At 40.7% G+C, this 22,323-nt stretch overlaps 1 protein-coding gene across 2 annotated transcripts in view; it reads right to left on the bottom strand.

Annotated features, from left to right (window-relative positions):
* Positions 1–22,323, bottom strand: part of ACSBG2 (acyl-CoA synthetase bubblegum family member 2) — an 81,479-nt gene that overhangs the window by 8,292 nt on the left and 50,864 nt on the right. For both annotated transcript variants that reach the window (XM_053703059.1, XM_053703058.1), the window contains exons 9-12: positions 12,732–12,908; positions 10,487–10,668; positions 9,578–9,811; positions 2,982–3,199 (exon numbers count right to left, since the gene is read on the bottom strand). In XM_053703059.1, the coding sequence (XP_053559034.1) occupies positions 2,982–3,199; positions 9,578–9,811; positions 10,487–10,668; positions 12,732–12,908 (811 nt within the window). The remainder of the gene's footprint in view (positions 1–2,981; positions 3,200–9,577; positions 9,812–10,486; positions 10,669–12,731; positions 12,909–22,323) is intronic.

The following is a 22,323-nucleotide window of genomic DNA, read 5'->3' as shown; positions in this document are numbered from 1 at the left end:
CCAAGCCTGGGCAAAGAGAAAAAGTCTGCCCCCTACTAGATCCAGTCCCAGATCGGGGGCCGCCCCTTCATGCTGTCTTGGTAGCAGCAGCGGGCTTCTTGGGTTGTTTACCCTTGTTCCAAGCCTGGTGGGGTCTCCAGACTGACTTGGCCTGAGCAAAATTCCCTTCCTGTTTAGCAGAAGAGGAAGAAGAGGGGACTCCTTTGAAGTTCCGAAAGGAACGAAAATTATTTTGTTTACCCCTTAGTTTAGCAGTTCTATCCTGAAGTAGGAGATGACCCTTACCTCCCGTAACATCAGAAATGATATCTTTCAAGTCAGGCCCGAATAGGGTTTTTCCTTTGAAAGGAATAGCCAAAAGCTTTGACTTAGATGACACATCAGCAGACCAAGATTTTAACCATAACGCTCACCGCGCTAAAATAGCAAATCCGGCATTCTTAGCCGACAATTTGGTAATCTTAAAGGCGGCATCCGTAATAAAAGAATTAGCCAGCTTAAGAGCCTTAATTCTATCTAAAATGTCCTCTAAAGGAGTCTCTGTCTTAAGAGACTCTAAGGAGTCAAACCAGAAGGACGCCGCAGTGGTAACTGGTATAATGCAGGCCGTCGGTTGTAAAAGGAAACCCTGATGAATAAATAACTTTGTTAGAAGATCCTCCAATTTCTTATCCATAGGATCTTTGAAAGCACAACTGTCCTCAATAGGAATAGATGTACGCTTAGCCAGGGTAGATATAGCTCCCTCCACCTTAGGGACTGTTGGCCAAGAGTCCCGAACAGTGTTGGATATGGGATACATTTTCTTAAAATTAGAAGGTGAGAACGGGATACCCAGTCTTTCCCATTCCCGCGTAATAATTTCCGAGATTCTCTTAGGAACCGGAAAAACATCAGAGTAAGCAGGCACTTCTAAATATTTGGCCATCTTACACAATTTCTCTGGTGGTACCACAATAGAGTCACAGTCATCCAGAGTCGCTAAAACCTCCAGAAGTAACAGGCGGAGATGTTCAAGCTTAAATCTAAAGGACATGATGTCCGAATCCGTCTGAGGTAACACTTCCCGAATCGGAAAGTTCCCCCTCAGACAGAAGTTCCCTGACCCCCAATTCAGATCCCTGTGAGGGTACATCGGAAATAGCCAACAAAGCGTCAGAGGTCGCAGTATTCACATTGACTTCTGTCCTGCTGCGTTTGCCCTGTAACACTGGCAACTTACATAAAACCTCTGTAAGGGTAGATGACATAACTGCAGCAATATCCTGCAGAGTAAATGAAGTAGACGCGGTTGAAGAACCCGGCGTCGCTTGGGTGGGCGTTAAAGGTTGCAACGCTTGGGGAGAAAGTAGCGGCATACCCAGATTCTCATCAGGCTGAGGATCATCCTTAGGCACACTTTCCTTAAAGAAAATCTGCTCTTTACATTGTAAGGCCCTTTCAGTACATGAGGAACAAAAAGTAAGAGGGAGTTCCACAATGGCATCTAAACACATAGAACAAGTAGTTTCCTCAAGTTCAGACATGTTAAACAGACTAGCAATAGCAATAATAGTCGTTCTTTACTTGATATATTGAGCTCTGAAGTCAAATTACATAGCCAAAAATTTTGAACTAAAAAATGTACTGCGCCTTTAAATAATAAAAGCGCAACAATATTTCTGCAATCAGCCAAAACTATTTTGCAACAATAAAAAGTGCCTTTATGTGCCCACATTAGCTTAATATTGCACCCTTTGCTTGGATAAGTTATATATCAATTTTTGTCAACTTTATCAATGTTTATCACTTTTCAGGCCCCTGCACCTCGCCAAAGCTCTGCTGCGGCGCCCACCTGCCCCCAGATCACACTGATCCTCCTGAAGTAGCGCTCTCAATTCTCTCTGTACCCCACGAGTACAAACTGACTCAGGCCCCACCGGAGCTTCAGAACCTTCCTGCTGATCCGGAAAACTAATGCGCAACTGAGCATGCGCAAAAAATAGGCCCCGCCCATCGTGGGCGTAACTTGAGCCGTACCAAGACCCGCATGGGAAGACAAAACATGTCGGTGCTCCAGCTTATACTAAAATAACGCCATGTGCCCCTCATATACGCGCACTTTACACAATAAAGCGCAACCTCAGTGAATAAGGTCGTCTGTCAAGCCAGCAAACCGCATCTCCCAGCGTCAGCCCACACAGCATATTTAAAGTGAAACACCAAACACACTATTAAATTATCACAATAAAAGGGAATTCAAGGTACACCATGTCTTCTATAGTGCATACCGATTACCCCACCCCAGTTAGGGAATGTCAGCCTGTTCTGATGTAACAAGTCTCCCCAGAAACAAAAGACTGAACATACCTCAATGCTGCTTGTAGAATGACAGTTCTCCACACTGAAGATATTTCTTTACAATACCTTCAACCGCTCTGTGGGAACCAGCAGGATCTTAGATAACGTTTGCTAAGATCATCAACATCAAAGCAGAAAAATAATATATGTCTCCACTCCTCCTGGGAAGTTATAGACCGACTATTTCTCCCTGAGAAAAATAGTACTCACTGGCACCATTTTAATAAAAAAACTTCTTGATTGAAGAATCTAAACTAACACATTACTTTACCTCTTCCTATCACTAACACAGGCAAAGAGAATGACTGGAGTGGGAGGGAAGGGAGGAGATAGATATATATATATAGATATATAGATATATATATATATATATATATATATACACATACATATACACACATACACACACATATACATACACAAACACACCTCTGCTGTGGTGCTCTTTGCCACTTCCTGCTAAACAGGAGGCGTAATCCCATAAGTAAAGAAGAAATCCATGGACTCGTCATATCTTGTAAAAGAAAAAAAAACAAACTACTGATATTTCTTAATATTGCATTAGCCTTCAAGATTCAGCTTCCTGTGGAATTATTTATGATATAATTCAGTTAATTTCTGAGCGGATTTCTCTTAGTTACCTTTTATTCTTCCAGTTATGAACAGGAATCCTTGATCATCATGTTTTCCAATGTCGCCAGAATGTAACCAGCCCTCTTCATCAAGAGATTCCTGTGTCTTGTCCTCCATGTTAAGATATCCCATAAAAACATGGCGGCCCCAGAAAAGGATCTCACCACTGCCGTCATTGTCTGGCTGGAGTATTTTGGTCCTACACCCTGAGATTACTTTCCCACAGCTTTAAAAAACAAAAAAACGACATGTCAGTGTTTATTTTTGGATCCATATATAAAACAGTAGGATACAGAGAAGAAAAGCCCCTATTTGGTAATGTCAACACAAATTAGGACAAACAATAGTCCTCAATTATAAAGACTAATAAGGTATGTAAAATACAACTAACATGCATCATTACTGAAAAATTAAAGATATTAAGCAATCAAAACTCAATAAGAAAGGGGAAACTAAATGATCACAAAGATAAAGGGTTATATAAATCCTAACCTTGCTGATGGGGTAAATAAATCATTATGGATGCTTACAATGATATTTCACCTATATTACTCTCTTTGCAATCTAAAAATCTTTGGTCATGACCCTACATCTCAACGTTACTCTGGTCCTTCCAAGTCTCTTCACGTATGTGTCTAAAGCGGTCATATGGTTCCCTCTAGATCACGTTTCAATAGCTAATGTTAGCTAAAATGGCGAAGCAACTAAATAAAATGGAAGGTCAGCAGAGAAATTGGATATTCTAAAGGGGCACCCACAGTAGTTAAAAGGGACAGTCAACACTAACATTTTTATTGTTTAAAAAGATAAAGCCTTTACTACCCATTCCCCAGCTTTGCACAACCAACATTATTATAATATACCTTATAACATTTAAATCTCTAAATTTCTGTCTGTTTCTAAGCCACTACAGACAGCCTCTTATCACATGCTTTTTTAATTTTCACAACAAGAGACTGCTAGTTCATGTGGGCCATATAGATAACATTGTGCTCACGTTTGTGGAGTTATTTAAGAGTCCGCACAACGCAGCACTAATTAGCTAAAATGCATGTTACTAGATAATAAAAAAGGGGGGAAAAAACACGTTATCAGGGGGCTGTCAGAAGATATTTAGATACAAGGTAATCAGAGAGCTAAAAAGTATATTAATATAAATGTGTTGGTTATGCAAAACTGGGGAATAGGTAATAAAAGGGATTATTTGTCTTTTAAAACAACAACAATTATATGGTAGACTGTCCCTTTAATCAAGATTTTGCAGTATTTTTTTTTTTTTTATCTTGACCCCCATAGAAGAAGGTTAAAGGATTTTATTAAAGGCAGGTTTATTAGCATTTGCTATGCAAACAAAACTAGTACTAGCTTTCAAAATGAGTATCCTTGCAGGAAAAAAAATAAAATAAAAATTGTAAATATGAAATTTAAATAAGGAAATGACCAAAACAATTATTTAAAAACAAAAAATGGCAGCATCAGTTTTAATCTAATTTGTCATGCTGATAGATTTTAGTGTCTAGTAGGTGCATTTGGTGGGGAAAAAAAGTATCACCTTATTTCGAGATTTTGTTCAGTAGAAGCGCACAGATGAAAAATAGACCAAGAGATAGAGATTTATCAGAGCTTTGTGGGAGTTGTAGGCCTAGATACCTGCCTTATTCTATAGCCAGACAGGAAATCAGTACCTGCTGCATTGCTAATTAGTTGTTCATCTGTTATAATAAACAAGGAGTGAAGAGAGAATGAGATATGAAGCTATATCGTTAGTAAACTAACTTTGGAACCTATATTTTACAGTGACCTTTAAAGCTCAATATATGAAGTCAAATTTTACCTTTCATGATTTGGATAGAGCACGCAATTTAAAAAAATATATATTTTTTTTTTCTCCAATTTATTTGTCTAATTTGCTTCAATTCTCTTGATATCCTTTTGAAAAAAAACATACCTAGGTATGCTCAAGAGCACTATTGTACAATCCTGGCCAAAAGTTTTGAGAATGACAGATATTAAATGTTCACAGTCTGCTGCTTGCTTCAGTGTTTTTAGATTTTTGTCAGATGTTACTGTGGTATGCTGAAGTACAATTACAAGCATTTCATAAGTGTCAAGGATATTGACAATTACATTAAGTTTATACAAAGAGTCAATATTAGCAGCGTTGACCCTTTTTCCAGACCTCTGCAATTCGCCCTGGCAATGCTGTCAATCAACTGCTGGGCCACATCCTGACTGATGGCAGCCCATTCTTGCATAATCAATGCTTGGAGTTTGTCAAAATGTGTTTTTGTTCACCCACCACTTGAGGATTGACCTCCGTTCTCAATGGGATTAAGGTCTGGTGAGTTTCCTGGCCATGGACCCAAAATGTCAATGTTTGCTCCCCAAGTCACTTAGTTATCACTTATGCCTTATGGCAAGGTGCTCCATCATGCTGGAAAATGCATTGTTCATCACCAAACTGTTCTTGGAGGATGTTTTTGTACCATTCTTTATTCATGGCTGTCTTCTTAGGCAAAATTGTGAGTGAGCCTACATCCTTGGCTGAGAAGCAACCCCACACATTAATGGTCTCAGGATGCTTTACTGTTGGCATGACACAGGACTGATGGTAGTGCTCACCTTTTCTTCTCTGGACAAGGTTTTTCCAGGATGCCCCAATCAGAAAGGGGATTCATCAGAGAAAATGACTTTACCCCAGTCCTCAGCAGTCCAATCCCTGTACCTTTTGCAGAATTGCAGTCTGTCCCCGATGTTTTCCTGGAGAGAAGTGGCTCCTTTGCTGCCCTTCTTGACACCAGGCCATCCTCCAAATGTCTTCGCCTCACTGTCCGTGCAGATGCACTCACACCTGCCTGCTGCCATTCCTGAGCAAGATCTGCACTGGTGGTGCCCCGATCCTGCAGCTGAATCAACTTTAGGAGACGGTACTGGCGCGTGCTGGACTTTCTTCGGCACTGTGAAGCCTTCTTCACAACAATTGAACCTCTCTCTTTGAAGCTCTTGATGATCCGATAAATGGTTGATTTAGGTGCAATCTTTTTTTTTTTTTTTTACATATATATTTTTATTGAGAGTCACTTTAAGGCATACAATGCTGAAATGTCAGAGTAGAGTAATTTCGAAACAATCAATAAACAAGCTTAAACAAGAAAACATAGTTACAAGACATTTGCAGTATCAAAATATGTGGATTATGCCTATCCAACTATACACCTTTTAGATGAACGATGAGGCCTCTCTTGGACCTCTAAATGTTATAGGAAGTATATTAAGCTAAAGAAGGCTATTAAACTGTAAGAGACCACTCTTGGGTCTCAATCTGTGAATCCTATTTTTTCTTTATTAAGCATATGAAAGTCGTGTATATGGAATTAACTTAAAATATTATCATATCAAACATTGAGTCATAATATTATAAAAAATTGAAGTAATATAATAAGATACAATCTCCTGAATCATATATGTGAGATAAGAAGGGGGGGAAATAACTAGGAGGCAACGTCAAATTTGGACACAGAATAGCTTTGAAGCACATTTGCTGTCAGCAATTTTAAATGCCAAGGATTCAACTGGTGAGAGGGTAATCAATTCCCCAGGTGTTAGGTGCCAGCTTATTGACATGGTTAGTTAAGCCAGGTTTAGAGCAAAGTTAAGGACTCAATATGTAAGCACCACAGTAGTCCGCAGAAGAGCGTAGCAACTTTCAATTATCTAAAAGACTACTATGGGACGACGCCAAGGGTGATCTCTATTTGAATTAACAAAGAAAGTCGTGCTTCATGGTATATAATCTATATATAGTCCCTATATGCAATCCCCCGACCGTGCCCATTAAGAGAGGTGATGATCGACCTAGTACATTATGGTCAGGAAGAGGAGTAGCACATATCTGTTGACATTCCAACTATGGCTATATGGGTATATATATTTAACTGCTAAAGTTTGGATAGGCTCCTCTCACGTTCATATAGTTAATAAAATCCAAAATATAATATACACTGGGCTGCACCATCACGGCGACTAACAGCACAGCCTCAGAGCTAAACTCCACCTGACCACATAGATTGGAAGTAGGAGGAGGAAAGGAGATAGGGATCCAGGCCCAATATTGAATCTCTTTAATGTGACCACAAATTTAAAGGTGAAAACATAAACAGTGAGGAGTACTATAAGCTCTCACCAAATTTAGGGAAAGGTAACAAATAAGTACTAGGTATCTAAGATAACTACTCCAAACTGTACAGTAGTTTTGCTAGATCCAATATAATCCTATAGAAGGAATATGCTATCTATTGTAGAAAACAGAACTATTATATAATACAATATTTGGATATAACTAGTAAGCTGCGACTTAAAATACAACCTAGATTGTCAACCTGTCATGGTAGAAATATTTACAGCTTTTTGTCGGATATAATGCAAACACATATATAATATACTTTAGTTAATATAGTTTGAGCCAGATGGAATAATCACAAAATATGGGCAGACATTAAGAGTAGTATTACCCAAAAATTTAAACTTGCAGTGATAAGTGACATTACGTGCTGTTCCCTCAAAGGATGATAAAACCAGAGGACATATACCTCAATGCCAGGCATCAGACCAATTAGACCTCATTAAAGGCACCAAGGGGCAATGTTCATAGGTCATATATTGGTGTAATATTGAGAATTATGGGTACTGTGGAGTTATGAGAGATTACTATTGCAGATGTACACCCATTCTATCATGTGAACAGAGTAAAAATGTACAACATAACTTGTCAGGTAGTACAGCCCGTTTAATCAAACAGATAGGTTGTGCCAAATAGTTACTAGCTAACCGGCCCCTAGTAGATAGTGGGTAGCTGGTATTAGGCCCTTGATTGAAGAAATTAGCCCACTCCTGCTCTGCTGACTGAAGTAGCTAAAAGGTGCACTAAGATACTTTGGGGTAGAATCATTGTCTTGTGAGGGTCTAGGAGCTCATGGTAATAAAAATGTCCGTTTGCCATCGTAAAGGCTCTGTATGGAGTCTAACTTCAGGAGCATCAATCTGTCACTAGTTCCCCACAGCTATGGGCGAAGAACAGCTTACCACTCTTCAGGTTTCTGTCTTCCACTGCCGACCGAATAGCATAAGGAGTGCAGGTCCCGCTGCATAGATTAGGAGACTCCGGTGTCACTGCTCTTGCAGAAACCTCTATAGTTCTCAGGCCCTTCCGCTTTTGACTATCTGGTTTCACAAGGGAGATCCATTACTTCTATTGGAGCGGCTGAATCCTCCATTTTTGACTCCGGTTCGGGCCAAATCTGTCCATAACTAGATGTCCTTACTAGAACGTCCATCAAGGCCTCTGTGTCTGCACAGTCTCTTTGGCAGTACTCCCAAGCAGGTAATGAATTTATGTGCGTCTGGCAGGGGCTTCCTCTTGCGGGTCTGAAAAGAAGTTTGCATAGATCTTCCTCTAAGCTCCGAAAATGGTCAATTATAAGCCGTGTCATCTTGCTTTCCCAGATGTCTAGAGCCTCCATTTGCTAAGTGCTGTTCAAGCTCAGTCACAATTAAGGGATAATACCTTATAGCATATCAAACTCTTGACATAGGCCGCAGAAATTGTATTGGGGGGGGGGGGTGCTGAGGTCTCACGAGGAGGCCGCCGCCAGAGGCCTCAACTGTCTAGATCAGTGCTCAAGGGTCATTATGTCAGCAAATTTGATATAGATCAGTTCAGTAGGTTATACTAAAGACACATATGTTTTCTTCTATAGATGCTTTAATTATCTGTGTATAATCGTCGGATTGTACGGATTCTCTCCCAGAACTCCTGATAATACGTCCTGTCATGGACGCCACCTAGACACGCCCCCCCTAGGTGCAATCTTAGTAGCAGCAATATCTTTGCATGTGAATCCCTTTTTATGCAAAGCAATGACTGCACGTGTTTCCTTGCAGGTAACCATGGTTAACAGAGGAAGAACAATGATTTCAAGCACCACCCTCCTTTTAAAACTTCCACTCTGTTATTCTAACTCAATCAGCATGACAGAGTGGTCTCCAGCCTTATCCTGGTCAACACTGACACCTGTGTTAATGAGAGAATCACTGACATGTCAGCTGGTTCTTTTGCGGCAGGGCTGAAATGCAGTGGAAATGTTTTTTGGGGATTAAGTAAATTTTTATGGCAAAGAGGGACTTTGCAATTAATCTGATCACTTCATAACATTCTGGAATATATGCAAATTACTATCATAAAAACTGAGGTAGCAGACTTTGTGAAAATTAATATTAGTGTCATTCTCAAAACTTTTGGCCAGGACTGTACTACTGGAGATTTAGCTGTGGATTGTTGGCTGCGAATATATATGCCTCTAGACATAAGCTCACCTGCTGGGATTAGCTAGCTTCCAGTAGAACATTGCTGCCCCTTCAAACAAAGATACCAAGAGAACGAAGCAAATCTGATGAAAGTAAAATCTGATGGTGTTTTAAAACCATATGCTCTCTCTGAATCATAAAAGAAACATTTTGGATTTCATGTCACATGTCAGAATGCAAGAATAATTATATAAAATTACATTTTCAACAGGAAAAGATGCTGCACAGCATAAGAAAATACCTAGTGATCTTGAAGGCATCAGGCAGTGAGATGGTATGTGGGCCTGAGCTTTCACTCATTCCATACAGCTCATAGACAGGGATATTGAGGCTCAGGAAGAACTCTAGTGTGTCCTTTGTGATGGGGGCAGCCCCTGTGTAACATTTTGTACATCGGTCTAGCCCCAGTGCCTTGCGCACCTTTCTGAAAACCAACTTCTTGGCCACATGGTACTTCATTGGGTGGGAGGAAACCCTAAAATAAAAATACAATTCTGTCAAATAACTTTATAGAAAGCAGACAGTTTGATTCAGGTTTGTTTTATGGTATGTAACGTTATTAAAATAAAGGAAAGGTAATGATAAACTAATAGAACTCCCAATAATCTTATTAATTTTATCTCAAGAATATTAAAATGCTGTGAATATCTAAACTTTACACTGCTTAAAGTGATCCTAAACTTTCCACTTTGTATAAGCAGATCCGGAATGTTAGCGATATTTTAGATGGAGTTTGATTCATCATTTGTACCAAAGATGCGCTGTAACTTACTTTTTAATGTAGCGCTGAAAATCAAATACCTTGCGCTCCGGCCTCAAGTTTTTTTGTGAGCTAAGGGTTGTTGTAATTGTTCTCCAATTGGCGCTCTTGCCATACGGCACTCGCACATTTATTTTTTAGCTACAGTGCTGACTTTAGAAAAGTTCCCACCATTGGCTCACAAAAAAAAAAAAAAAAAAAAGCGTATTTTCATTTCAACTGATTAATTAAAATCTAAAATGTTGCTAAAATTCTGGATCTGTTTATACAAAGGGAAAGTTTACCATCACTTTAACCTCTATTACAAAAAGTCAGAAGGGATGGCTTCAGAATAGTCTTAATATCACTCAGCAAATTTTTTCTAGCTAGACTTGTTTATAAGCCACTTACCCGTTCATTCGCTTTAGGTTGGTCTCCAAGCCTACCTCCTTGGCCCAGGAGGCCATCTTGCGTTTAACTGTAGATGACTTTGCTCCCACAGCCTTCATTTTTTCCTGCATTTTCTCCCACACTCTCGGAACACCTAGAAAAGCTGTGGGTCGCACTTCCCGCAAGGTTGTTGCCAGGGAGCCCTGAGGAAAAAAACAAAAAAAAATACAAAGATCCAGCAACAATAGGTTAATATATGGCAAACCATGTTTATTTTGAGGGATTTGTCTACATGGAGAGAAAGGAGTCTTGGCTTCAGATAACAGTGATTCTATTGTTCATGATAAACTATTTAGATCAAACAAACAGATACAGTTTGCATTTTAAATACATGTTTTCATAAAACCATTGATAAGATATGTATGTATATATGTATATATGTATGTATATATGTATGTATATATGTATATATGTATGTATATATGTATATATGTATATATATATGTATATATGTGTATATATGTATATATATGTATATATGTATGTATATATGTATGTATGTATGTATATATGTATGTATATATGTATATATGTATATATGTATATATATGTATATATATGTATATATGTATATATGTATATATATGTATATATGTATATATGTATATATGTATATATGTATATGTGTATATGTATATTTATGTGTGTATATTTATGTGTGTATATTTATGTGTGTATATTTATGTGTGTATATTTATGTGTGTATATTTATGTGTGTATATTTATGTGTGTATATTTATGTGTGTGTATATATGTATGTATGTATGTATGTATGTATGTATGTATGTATGTATGTATGTATGTATATGTATGTATGTATATGTATGTATGTATATGTATGTATGTATGTAGTTTATAATAAAAGGGAACTCTACTAGGTGAGGCTAGTAGGTTTCAATTTAAAGGGACAATGCACTGTAAAATTGTTTTTATATTAAAATGTATTTTCAATGATTTGTTATACCAGTTGCAGAGTATAAGATGTATGAGAAATTGCATTTTCAGGTTTATTTGTGTATATTAAGTGCCTGGTTTTGTGCTTTTAAACCACAGCCTATTACAAAGGGTTGAGTTTCAGGTAATATCTCATGTTATCACTTTGTGTACACACACTTGCTTCCTTATCTTATATTTGTCTGGAAAACCAAAGCTCAATACTTAGAAAGAACAATGGAAAATTGTTTTATTATTATTGTTATTTTAAAAGATAGATAATCCTATAATTACCCATTCCCCAGATTTGCATAACCAACAGTTATAATAATACACTTTATCTCTGTAATTACGTTGTATCTAAGCCTCTGTAGACTGCCCCCTTACTTCAGTTCTTTTGACAGACTTGCATTTTAGCCAATCAGTGCTCACTCCTCTGTAAATTCACGTGCATGAGCTCAATATTATCTATATGAAACATATGAACCAACGCCCCCCCTCTAGTGGTTAAAATTCATTCATCTTAGAGGCGGCTTTCAAGGTCCAAGAAATTAGCATATGAACCTCCTATGTTTAGCGTTCAACTAAGAATACCAACAGAACAAAGCAAAATTTGTGATAAAAGTGAATTGGAAAGTTGTTTAAAATGGCATGCCCTATTTGAATTATGAAAAAAAATTGGGACTTGACTGTCCCTTTAACTATCTCACACCCCACTGGGAGTGTAATTTCTTCTGCTGGGTGTGCTTACTTAGGTTTATCAACAGCCTACACTCTAGTATAGGTGGGGATACCACAGGCTAAATCAGCTATTTCAAATGTTTGTCAAGAAGTTTGTTTTTTCCTAAGGAAAACACTTTCACACACAAAAAAAAAAAAAAAAAAAAAAAAAAAAAGTGGGAAGGGGATGAATAGCCTTTTTTGCACAGGTAAATAACACCTGGTTTATGAGGCAGGAAGCTTGCAGAGCTGAATGTTTATTTCCTTCACAATCCCCCATTTTTGGATACCATAGCTCCAGAACACCACACCAAGAGGGGGAATATGTACAAAAAATTCAGTCAATTACCTGTATTATAACAACTTTAATGAAATAGGACAAATGGAATGAAATGGAGATATAGGGCAGAAACTTAAAAAAAAAAAAAAAAAAAAGTAATTTACAGAAAAAGAAGTTACAGGGGTGACCACTATGGAAAGATTATAAAGAGATTTCATAATCAGGACTGCATTTTACAAAAGCAGATGATCACTAAAAAGATGAGCGGATTACCTTTAGTGCATCTGGCTGTGCAAAGTAAGTGGCACCTCCATACTTCATGGTTAGCCATATATCAATCATTTGTGCTGCAACATGACTCAAAGGCAGATAGCTGACAACAACTTCCTGTATATCTGTAGCTTCTTTAAGCCGTACTGTTTTACCAGCAGCTGCTGCAGTCCACGTAATCTGAAAAAGGGAAGGATAGAATTAAGAAAGTACCGGGTTGTTTCAACACATAATTACCTTCTACTGAATGTCCTATCACAAACTAGAAATGTGTAAGGTAGAGTATATTATATTCTTACCTAGTTCTTTACCACTTTAGTCTCACAAAACAATCTGAGAGCCCTCTTTAACTTCCTCTTAGAGGGCTAAAGCACTCTAATATGCTTAAGAATTGTTATTGTTTAAAAAAGAAAATTTATGCTTACCTGATAAATTTGTTTCTTTTTAGACACGATGAGTCCACGGATTTCATCCTTACTTGTGGGATTACGCCTCCTGGTCAGCAGGAGGCGGCAAAGAGCACCACAGCAGAGCTGTTATATAGCTCCTCCCTTCCCTCCCACTCCAGTCATTCAACCAAAGTTAGGAAGAGAAAGGAAAAGCCAAGGTGCAGAGGTGTGTGAAGTTTAACAAATTAATAACCTGTCTCATAGAACAGGGCGGGCCGTGGACTCATGTCGAAAAAGAAATTTATCAGGTAAGCATAAATTTTCTTTTTAAAGACACGAGTCCACGGATTTCATCCTTACTTGTGGGATATAATACCAAAGCTAGAGAACACGGATGAAAAAGGAAGGGACAAGACAGGGAACCTAAACGGAAGGCACCACTGCTTGAAGAACCTTTCTCCCAAAAACAGCCTCAGCCGAAGGTATCAAATTTGTAAAATTTAGAAAAAGTGTGAAGAGAAGACCAAGTAAGCAGCCTTGCAAATCTGCTCAACTGAAGCCTCATTTTTGAATGCCCAAGAGGAAGCAACCGCCCTAGTGGAATGAGCAATAACTCTTTCAGGAGGCTGCTGTCCAGCAGTCTCATATGCAAAATGGATGATACTCCTCAACCAAAAAGAAAGAGGTAGCCGTAGCTTTCTGACCCTTACATTTTCCTGAGAAAATTACAAACAGAGAAGACTAACTAAAAGCCTTAGTTGCTTGTAAGTAGAACTTTAAAGCATGGACTAAGTCCAAATTATGCAGAAGCCTTTCTTTCGGAGAAGGATTAGGGCACAAGGAAGGAACAACAATCTCCTGATTAATCTTCTTGTCTGAAACAACCTAGGAAGAAAACCAAGTTTAGTACACAACACCACCTTATCCGAATGAAAAATCAGGTAAGGTGAATTATATTGTAATGCCGAAAGCTCAGACACTCTTCGAGAAGAAGAAATGGCAACAAGAAATAAAACTTTCCAAGACAACAACTTAATATCTACGGAATGCATAGGTTCAAACGGAACCCCTTGAAGAACTTCTAAGAACTAAATTCAAACTCCATGAAGGAGCAATTGGTTTAAACACAGGCCTGATTCTAGTCAAAGCCTGACAAAAGGATTGAACATCTGGGACATCTGCCAGACGCTTGAGTAACAAAATAGATAAAGCGGAGATCTGACCCTTTAGGGAACTCGCTGATAAACCCTTCTCCAATCCTTCTTGGAGAAAAGAAAATTCTGGGAATCCTAACTAGTCCACGATTAGCCCTTGGATTCACACCAATAAAGCCATATCTTATGGTAAATCTTCCTAGTTACAGGCTTACGTGCCTGAATTAAGGTGTCTATTACTGAATCAGAGAAACTGCGCTTGGATAGGATTAAGCGTTCAATCTCCAAACAGTCAGCTTCAGAGAAACTAGATTTGGGTGAAGGGCCCCTGAATAAGAAGTTCCTTCCTCAACGTAAGTGTCCAAGGTGGCAGAGAGGACATGTCCACCAGATCGGCATACCAAATCCTGCGAGGCCACTGATGCCCTCTCTTGTTTGATTCGAGCAATAACCCGGGGAAGAGCAGCAAACGGGGGGGGGGGGGGAACAGATATGCTAGGTTGAAGGACCAAGGAACTGCCAACGCATCTATCAGTTCGGCCTGGGGATCCCTGGACCCGTATCTCGGGAGCTTGGCATTCTGACGAGATGCCATGAGATCAATTCCGGCCGACCCCATTTGAGAATCAGAATGGAATATATTTCCGGATGAAGTTCCCACTCTACCGGATGAAAGGTTTGTCTGCTCAGAAAATCCGCCTCCCAGTTTTCCACCCCTGGCATATGGATCGCTGACAGATGGCAACAATGGGCCTCCGTCCACCGGATTATCTTGGATACTTCAGTCATTGCCAAGGAACTCCTCGTTCCTCCCTGATGATTGATGTAAGCCACTGTCGTAATGTTGTCCGACTGGAATCTGATGAATTGAGCAACAGCCAACTGAGGCCAGGCTCGAAGAGCATTGAATAGCGCCCTCAGCTCTAGGATATTGATGGGTAGAGACTCTGCCTGAGTCCACACTGCCTCAGTCCACACTCCCTGAGCCTTTAAGGAGCCCCAAACTGCTCCCCATCCTAAAAGGCTGGCGTCCGTTGTCACAATTACCCATGAAGGTCTGCGAAAGCACGTCCCCTGGGATAGATGATCCAGAGACAACCACCATTGAAGAGAGTCCCTCGTCTCCTGTTCTAGAGTTATTTGAGGAGACAAATCTGTATAATCTCCATTCCACTGCCTGAGCATGCTTAACCGCAGAGGCCTGAGGTGAAACCGAGCAAACTGAATGATGTCCATTGTCGCCACCATCAATCCGATTACCTCCATGCACAGAGCCACTGATGGCCGAGAAGTGAACTGAAGGGTTTGACATGTATTCAGAATCTTTGAGAATTTTTCTGACAGGGATCAGGAAATCATAGATATCGAGTCGATTAGAGTTCCCAAGGAGGATACCCTTGTCTGCAGAATTAAGTAACTCTTCTCCAGATTTACCTTCCACCCGTGAGTTCTCAGGAAGGATAGCACATGTCGGTATGGGACCTTGTTTGCCGATAGGATGACGCCTGGATTAGAATATCATCCAGATAAGGCGCCACTGCAATGCCCCGCCAGCAGAGAACCCAGGACCTTTGTGAAAATTCTGGGCGCCGTGGCCAGACCGAAAGGAAGAGCCACGAACTGAAAATGTTTGTCCAGAAAGGCAAACCTCAGGTACTTGTGATGATCTGTGGATAGGAACATGAAGATATGCATCCTTTAGGTCCACTTTCATAAATTGACCCTCCTAAATCAATGGAAGAATGGTACGAATAGTTTCCATCTTGAAAGATGGAACTTTGAGAAGCTTGTTTAGACTCTTGAGATCTAATATAGGCCTGAAGGTTCCCTCCTTTTTGGGAACTATAAACAGATTTGAATAAAAACCCTCTCCCTGTATTGGAACAGGACAAATTACTCCCATGGAAGAGAAGTCTCACACAATGTAAGAACGCCTCTCTCTTTATTTGGTCTGCAGATAATCTTGAAATGAGGAATCTTCCTTGGGGGAAAAGAATTTCAGAACTCCAGTTTGTATCCCCGAGACACCATTTCTATAGCCCAGGGATCCTGAACATCTCGCACCCAAGCCTGAATGAAGGAAAGCCTGCCCCTACCAGATCCGATCCCGGATCGGGGGCAAACCCTTAATGCTGACTTGCAAGCTGCAGCCGGCTTCTTGGATTGTTTACCCTTGTTCCACGATTGGTTGGGTCTCCAGGTAGACTTGGATTGTGAATAGTTTCCTTCCTGCTTAGAGGAAGAAGTAAAGGAGTTTCCCTTGAAATTTCGAAAGGAACGAAAAACATAATTTATGCTTACCTGATAAATTCCTTTCTTCTGTTGTGTGATCAGTCCACGGGTCATCATTACTTCTGGGATATAACTCCTCCCCAACAGGAAATGCAAGAGGATTCACCCAGCAGAGCTGCATATAGCTCCTCCCCTCTACGTCAGTCCCAGTCATTCGACCAAGAATCAACGAGAAAGGAGTAACCAAGGGTGAAGTGGTGACTGGAGTATAATTTAAAAGATATTTACCTGCCTTAAAAACAGGGCGGGCCGTGGACTGATCACACAACAGAAGAAAGGAATTTATCAGGTAAGCATAAATTATGTTTTCTTCTGTTATGTGTGATCAGTCCACGGGTCATCATTACTTCTGGGATACCAATACCAAAGCAAAAGTACACGGATGACGGGAGGGAAAGGCAGGCTCATTATACAGAAGGAACCACTGCCTGAAGAACCTTTCTCCCAAAAATAGCCTCCGAAGAAGCAAAAGTGTCAAATTTGTAAAATTTGGAAAAAGTATGAAGTGAAGACCAAGTTGCAGCCTTGCAAATCTGTTCAACAGAGGCCTCATTCTTAAAGGCCCAAGTGGAAGCCACAGCTCTAGTGGAGTGAGCTGTAATTCTTTCAGGAGGCTGCTGTCCAGCAGTCTCATAGGCTAAACGTATTATGCTACGAAGCCAAAAAGAGAGAGAGGTAGCAGAAGCTTTTTGACCTCTCCTCTGTCCAGAGTAAACGACAAACAAGGAAGAAGTTTGGCGAAAATCTTTAGTTGCCTGCAAGTAGAACTTGAGGGCACGAACTACATCCAGATTGTGTAAAAGACGTTCCTTCTTTGAAGAAGGATTTGGACACAAGGATGGGACAACAATCTCTTGATTGATGTTCCTGTTAGTGACTACCTTAGGTAAGAACCCAGGTTTAGTACGCAGAACTACCTTGTCTGAGTGAAAAATCAGATAAGGGGAATCACAATGTAAGGCTGATAACTCAGAGACTCTTCGAGCCGAGGAAATAGCCATTAAAAACAGAACTTTCCAAGATAACATTTTTATATCAATGGAATGAAGGGGTTCAAACGGAACACCCTGTAAAACGTTAAGAACTAAGTTTAAACTCCATGGTGGAGCAACAGCTTTAAACACAGGCTTGATCCTAGCTAAAGCCTGACAAAAGGACTGGACGTCTGGATTTTCTGACAGACGTCTGTGTAACAAGATGGACAGAGCTGAAATCTGTCCCTTTAATGAACTAGCTGATAAACCCTTTTCTAAACCTTCTTGTAGAAAAGACAGTATCCTAGCGATCCTAACCTTACTCCAGGAGTAACCTTTGGATTCGCACCAGTATAGGTATTTCCGCCATATTTTATGGTAAATCCTTCTGGTAACAGGCTTCCTAGCCTGAATTAGGGTATCAATAACCGACTCAGAAAAACCACGTTTTGATAAAATCAAGCGTTCAATTTCCAAGCAGTCAGCTTCAGAGAAGTTAGATTTTGATGTTTGAATGGACCCTGTATCAGAAGGTCCTGTCTTAGAGGTAGAGACCAAGGCGGACAGGATGACATGTCCACTAGATCTGCATACCAAGTCCTGCGTGGCCATGCAGGTGCTATTAGAATTACTGATGCTCTCTCCTGTTTGATTTTGGCAATCAATCGAGGAAGCAGCGGGAAGGGTGGAAACACATAAGCCATCCTGAAGTTCCAAGGTGCTGTCAAAGCATCTATCAGAACTGCTCCCGGATCCCTGGATCTGGACCCGTAGCGAGGAAGTTTGGCGTTCTGGCGAGACGCCATGAGATCTATCTCTGGTTTGCCCCAACGTCGAAGTATTTGGGCAAAGACCTCCGGATGAAGTTCCCACTCCCCCGGATGAAAAGTCTGGCGACTCAAGAAATCCGCCTCCCAGTTCTCCACTCCCGGGATGTGGATTGCTGACAGGTGGCAAGAGTGAGACTCTGCCCAGCGAATTATCTTTGATACTTCCATCATTGCTAGGGAGCTTCTTGTCCCTCCCTGATGGTTGATGTAAGCTACAGTCGTGATGTTGTCCGACTGAAACCTGATGAACCCCCGAGTTGTTAACTGGGGCCAAGCCAGAAGGGCATTGAGAACTGCTCTCAATTCCAGAATGTTTATTGGTAGGAGACTCTCCTCCTGATTCCATAGTCCCTGAGCCTTCAGAGAATTCCAGACAGCGCCCCAACCTAGTAGGCTGGCGTCTGTTGTTACAATTGTCCAGTCTGGCCTGCTGAACGGCATCCCCCTGGACAGGTGTGGCCGATAAAGCCACCATAGAAGAGAATTTCTGGTCTCTTGATTCAGATTCAGAGTAGGGGACAAATCTGAGTAATCCCCATTCCACTGACTTAGCATGCATAATTGCAGCGGTCTGAGGTGTAGGCGTGCAAAAGGTACTATGTCCATTGCCGCTACCATTAAGCCGATCACCTCCATGCATTGAGCTACTGACGGGTGTTGAATGGAATGAAGGACGCGGCATGCATTTGAAGCTTTGTTAACCTGTCTTCTGTCAGGTAAATCTTCATTTCTACAGAATCTATAAGAGTCCCCAAGAATGGAACTCTTGTGAGAGGAAAGAGAGAACTCTTCTTTTCGTTCACTTTCCATCCATGCGACCTTAGAAATGCCAGAACTAACTCTGTATGAGACTTGGCAGTTTGAAAGCTTGAAGCTTGAATTAGAATGTCGTCTAGGTACGGAGCTACCGAAATCCCTCGCGGTCTTAGTACCGCTAGAAGGGCACCCAGAACCTTTGTGAAGATTCTTGGAGCCGTAGCCAATCCGAATGGAAGAGCTACAAACTGGTAGTGCCTGTCTAAGAAGGCAAACCTTAGATACCGGTGATGATCTTTGTGGATCGGTATGTGAAGGTAAGCATCCTTTAAATCCACTGTGGTCATGTACTGACCCTCTTGGATCATGGGTAAGATTGTCCGAATAGTTTCCATTTTGAACGATGGAACTCTTAGGAATTTGTTTAGAGTCTTTAAATCTAAGATTGGCCTGAAAGTTCCCTCTTTTTTGGGAACCACAAACAGGTTTGAGTAGAACCCTTGTCCTTGTTCCGACCGCGGAACCGGATGGATCACTCCCATTAATAACAGATCTTGTACGCAGCGTAGAAACGCTTCTTTCTTTATCTGGTTTGTTGACAACCTTGACAGATGAAATCTCCCTCTTGGGGGAGATAATTTGAAGTCTAGAAGGTATCCCTGCGATATGATCTCTAGAGCCCAGGGATCCTGAACATCTCTTGCCCAGGCCTGGGCGAAGAGAGAGAGTCTGCCCCCCACTAGATCCGGTCCCGGATCGGGGGCTCTCGGTTCATGCTGTCTTTGGGGCAGCAGCAGGTTTCCTGGCCTGCTTGCTCTTGTTCCAGGACTGGTTAGGCTTCCAGCCTTGCCTGTAACGAGCAACAGCTCCTTCCTGCTTTGGTGCAGTGGAGGTTGATGCTGCTCCTGTTTTAAAGTTCCGAAAGGGACGAAAATTAGACTGTCTAGCCTTAGCTTTGGCTTTGTCTTGAGGTAGGGCGTGGCCCTTACCTCCTGTAATGTCAGCGATAATCTCTTTCAAACCGGGCCCAAATAAAGACTGCCCCTTGAAAGGTATATTAAGTAATTTGGACTTAGAAGTAACATCAGCTGACCAGGATTTTAGCCACAGCGCCCTACGTGCCTGTATGGCGAATCCTGAGTTCTTAGCCGTAAGTTTGGTTAAATGTACTACGGCCTCCGAAATGAAGGAATTAGCTAGTTTAAGGACTCTAAGCCTGTCCGTAATGTCGTCTAGCGTAGATGAACTAAGGTTCTCTTCAAGCGACTCAATCCAAAATGCTGCCGCAGCCGTAATCGGCGCGATACATGCAAGGGGTTGTAATATAAAACCTTGTTGAACAAACATTTTCTTAAGGTAACCCTCTAATTTTTTATCCATTGGATCTGAGAAAGCACAGCTATCCTCCACCGGGATAGTGGTACGCTTAGCTAAAGTAGAAACTGCTCCCTCCACCTTGGGGACCGTTTGCCATAAGTCCCGAGTGGTGGCGTCTATTGGAAACATCTTTCTAAATATTGGAGGGGGTGAGAACGGCACACCGGGTCTATCCCACTCCTTAGTAACAATTTCAGTTAGTCTCTTAGGTATAGGAAAAACGTCAGTACTCGCCGGTACCGCAAAGTATTTATCCAACCTACACAGTTTCTCTGGTATTGCAACGGTGTTACAATCGTTGAGAGCTGCTAAGACCTCCCCTAGTAATACACGGAGGTTCTCCAATTTAAATTTAAAATTTGAAATATCTGAGTCCAATCTGTTTGGATCAGAACCGTCACCCACAGAATGAAGCTCTCCGTCCTCATGCTCTGCGAGCTGTGACGCAGTATCAGACATGGCCCTAGCATTGTCAGCGCACTCTGTTCTCACCCCAGAGTGATCACGCTTGCCTCTTAGTTCTGGTAATTTAGACAAAACTTCAGTCATAACAGTAGCCATATCTTGTAATGTTATCTGTAATGGCCGCCCAGATGTACTAGGCGCCAAAATATCACGCACCTCCCGGGCGGGAGATGCAGGTACTGCCGCGTGAGGCGAGTTAGTCGGCATAACTCTCCCCTCGCTGTTTGGTGAAATTTGTTCACATTGTACAGATTGACTTTTATTTAAAGTAGCATCAATACAGTTAGTACATAAATTTCTATTGGGCTCCACCTTGGCATTGGAACAAATGACACAGATATCTTCCTCTGAGTCAGACATGTTTAACACACTAGCAAAAAACTTACAACTTGGTTATAATCTTTTTTAGCAAAAAACGTACTGTGCCTCAAAGAGGTACTAACGATTAAATGACAGTTGAAATAGTGAACTGAAAAACAGTTATAGCATCAAACTTTAAAACAACAAAACTTTTAGCAAAGGTTTGTTCCCATTAGTAAAATAACAATAATTAAATTTGACATAAAAAATACAAAGCAACGTTTTTATTCACAGTCACTATAAGAATTCTCACAGCTCTGCTGAGAGAATTTACCTCCCTTCAAAGAAGTTTGAAGACCCCTGAGATCTATCAGAGATGAACCGGATCATGCAGGAAAAATAAAAGTAACTGACTGGTATTTTTTGATGCGTAGCAAAGAGCGCCAAAACGGCCCCTCCCTCTCCCACACAGCAGTGAAGAGAAACGAAACTGTCACAAAAAAACCAAAAAAAAAAAAAAAAAAAAAAAAACTGCCAAGTGGAAAATAATGCCCAAATATTTATTCACACAGTACCTCAGCAATGTAAACGATTCTACATTCCAGCAAAAACGTTTAACATGATAAATAGTTATTAAAAAGGATTAGTGACCTTTAACAGAGTAGTTCCAGTGAAATACCATCCCCAGAATACTGATACATACATGTCATTTTAACGGTATGGCAGGATTTTCTCATCAATTCCATTCAGAAAATAAAAACTGCTACATACCTCAATGCAGATTCCTCTGCCCGCTGTCCCCTGATCTGAAGCCTTTACCTCCCTCAGATGGCCGAGAACAGCAATATGATCTTAACTACTCCGGTTAAAATCATAGTAAAAAACTCTGACAGATTCTTCCTCAAACTCTGCCAGAGAAGTAATAACACGCTCCGGTGCTATTTTAAAATAACAAACTTTTGATTGAAGTCATAAAAACTAAGTATAATCACCATAGTCCTCTCACACATCCTATCTAGTCGTTGGGTGCAAGAGAATGACTGGGACTGACGTAGAGG

This window comes from Bombina bombina, chromosome 2 (assembly GCF_027579735.1).
Source record: "Bombina bombina isolate aBomBom1 chromosome 2, aBomBom1.pri, whole genome shotgun sequence".
NCBI classification, from domain to species: Eukaryota; Metazoa; Chordata; class Amphibia; order Anura; family Bombinatoridae; genus Bombina; species Bombina bombina.
This window is presented reverse-complemented; position numbering and strand designations above follow the sequence as displayed.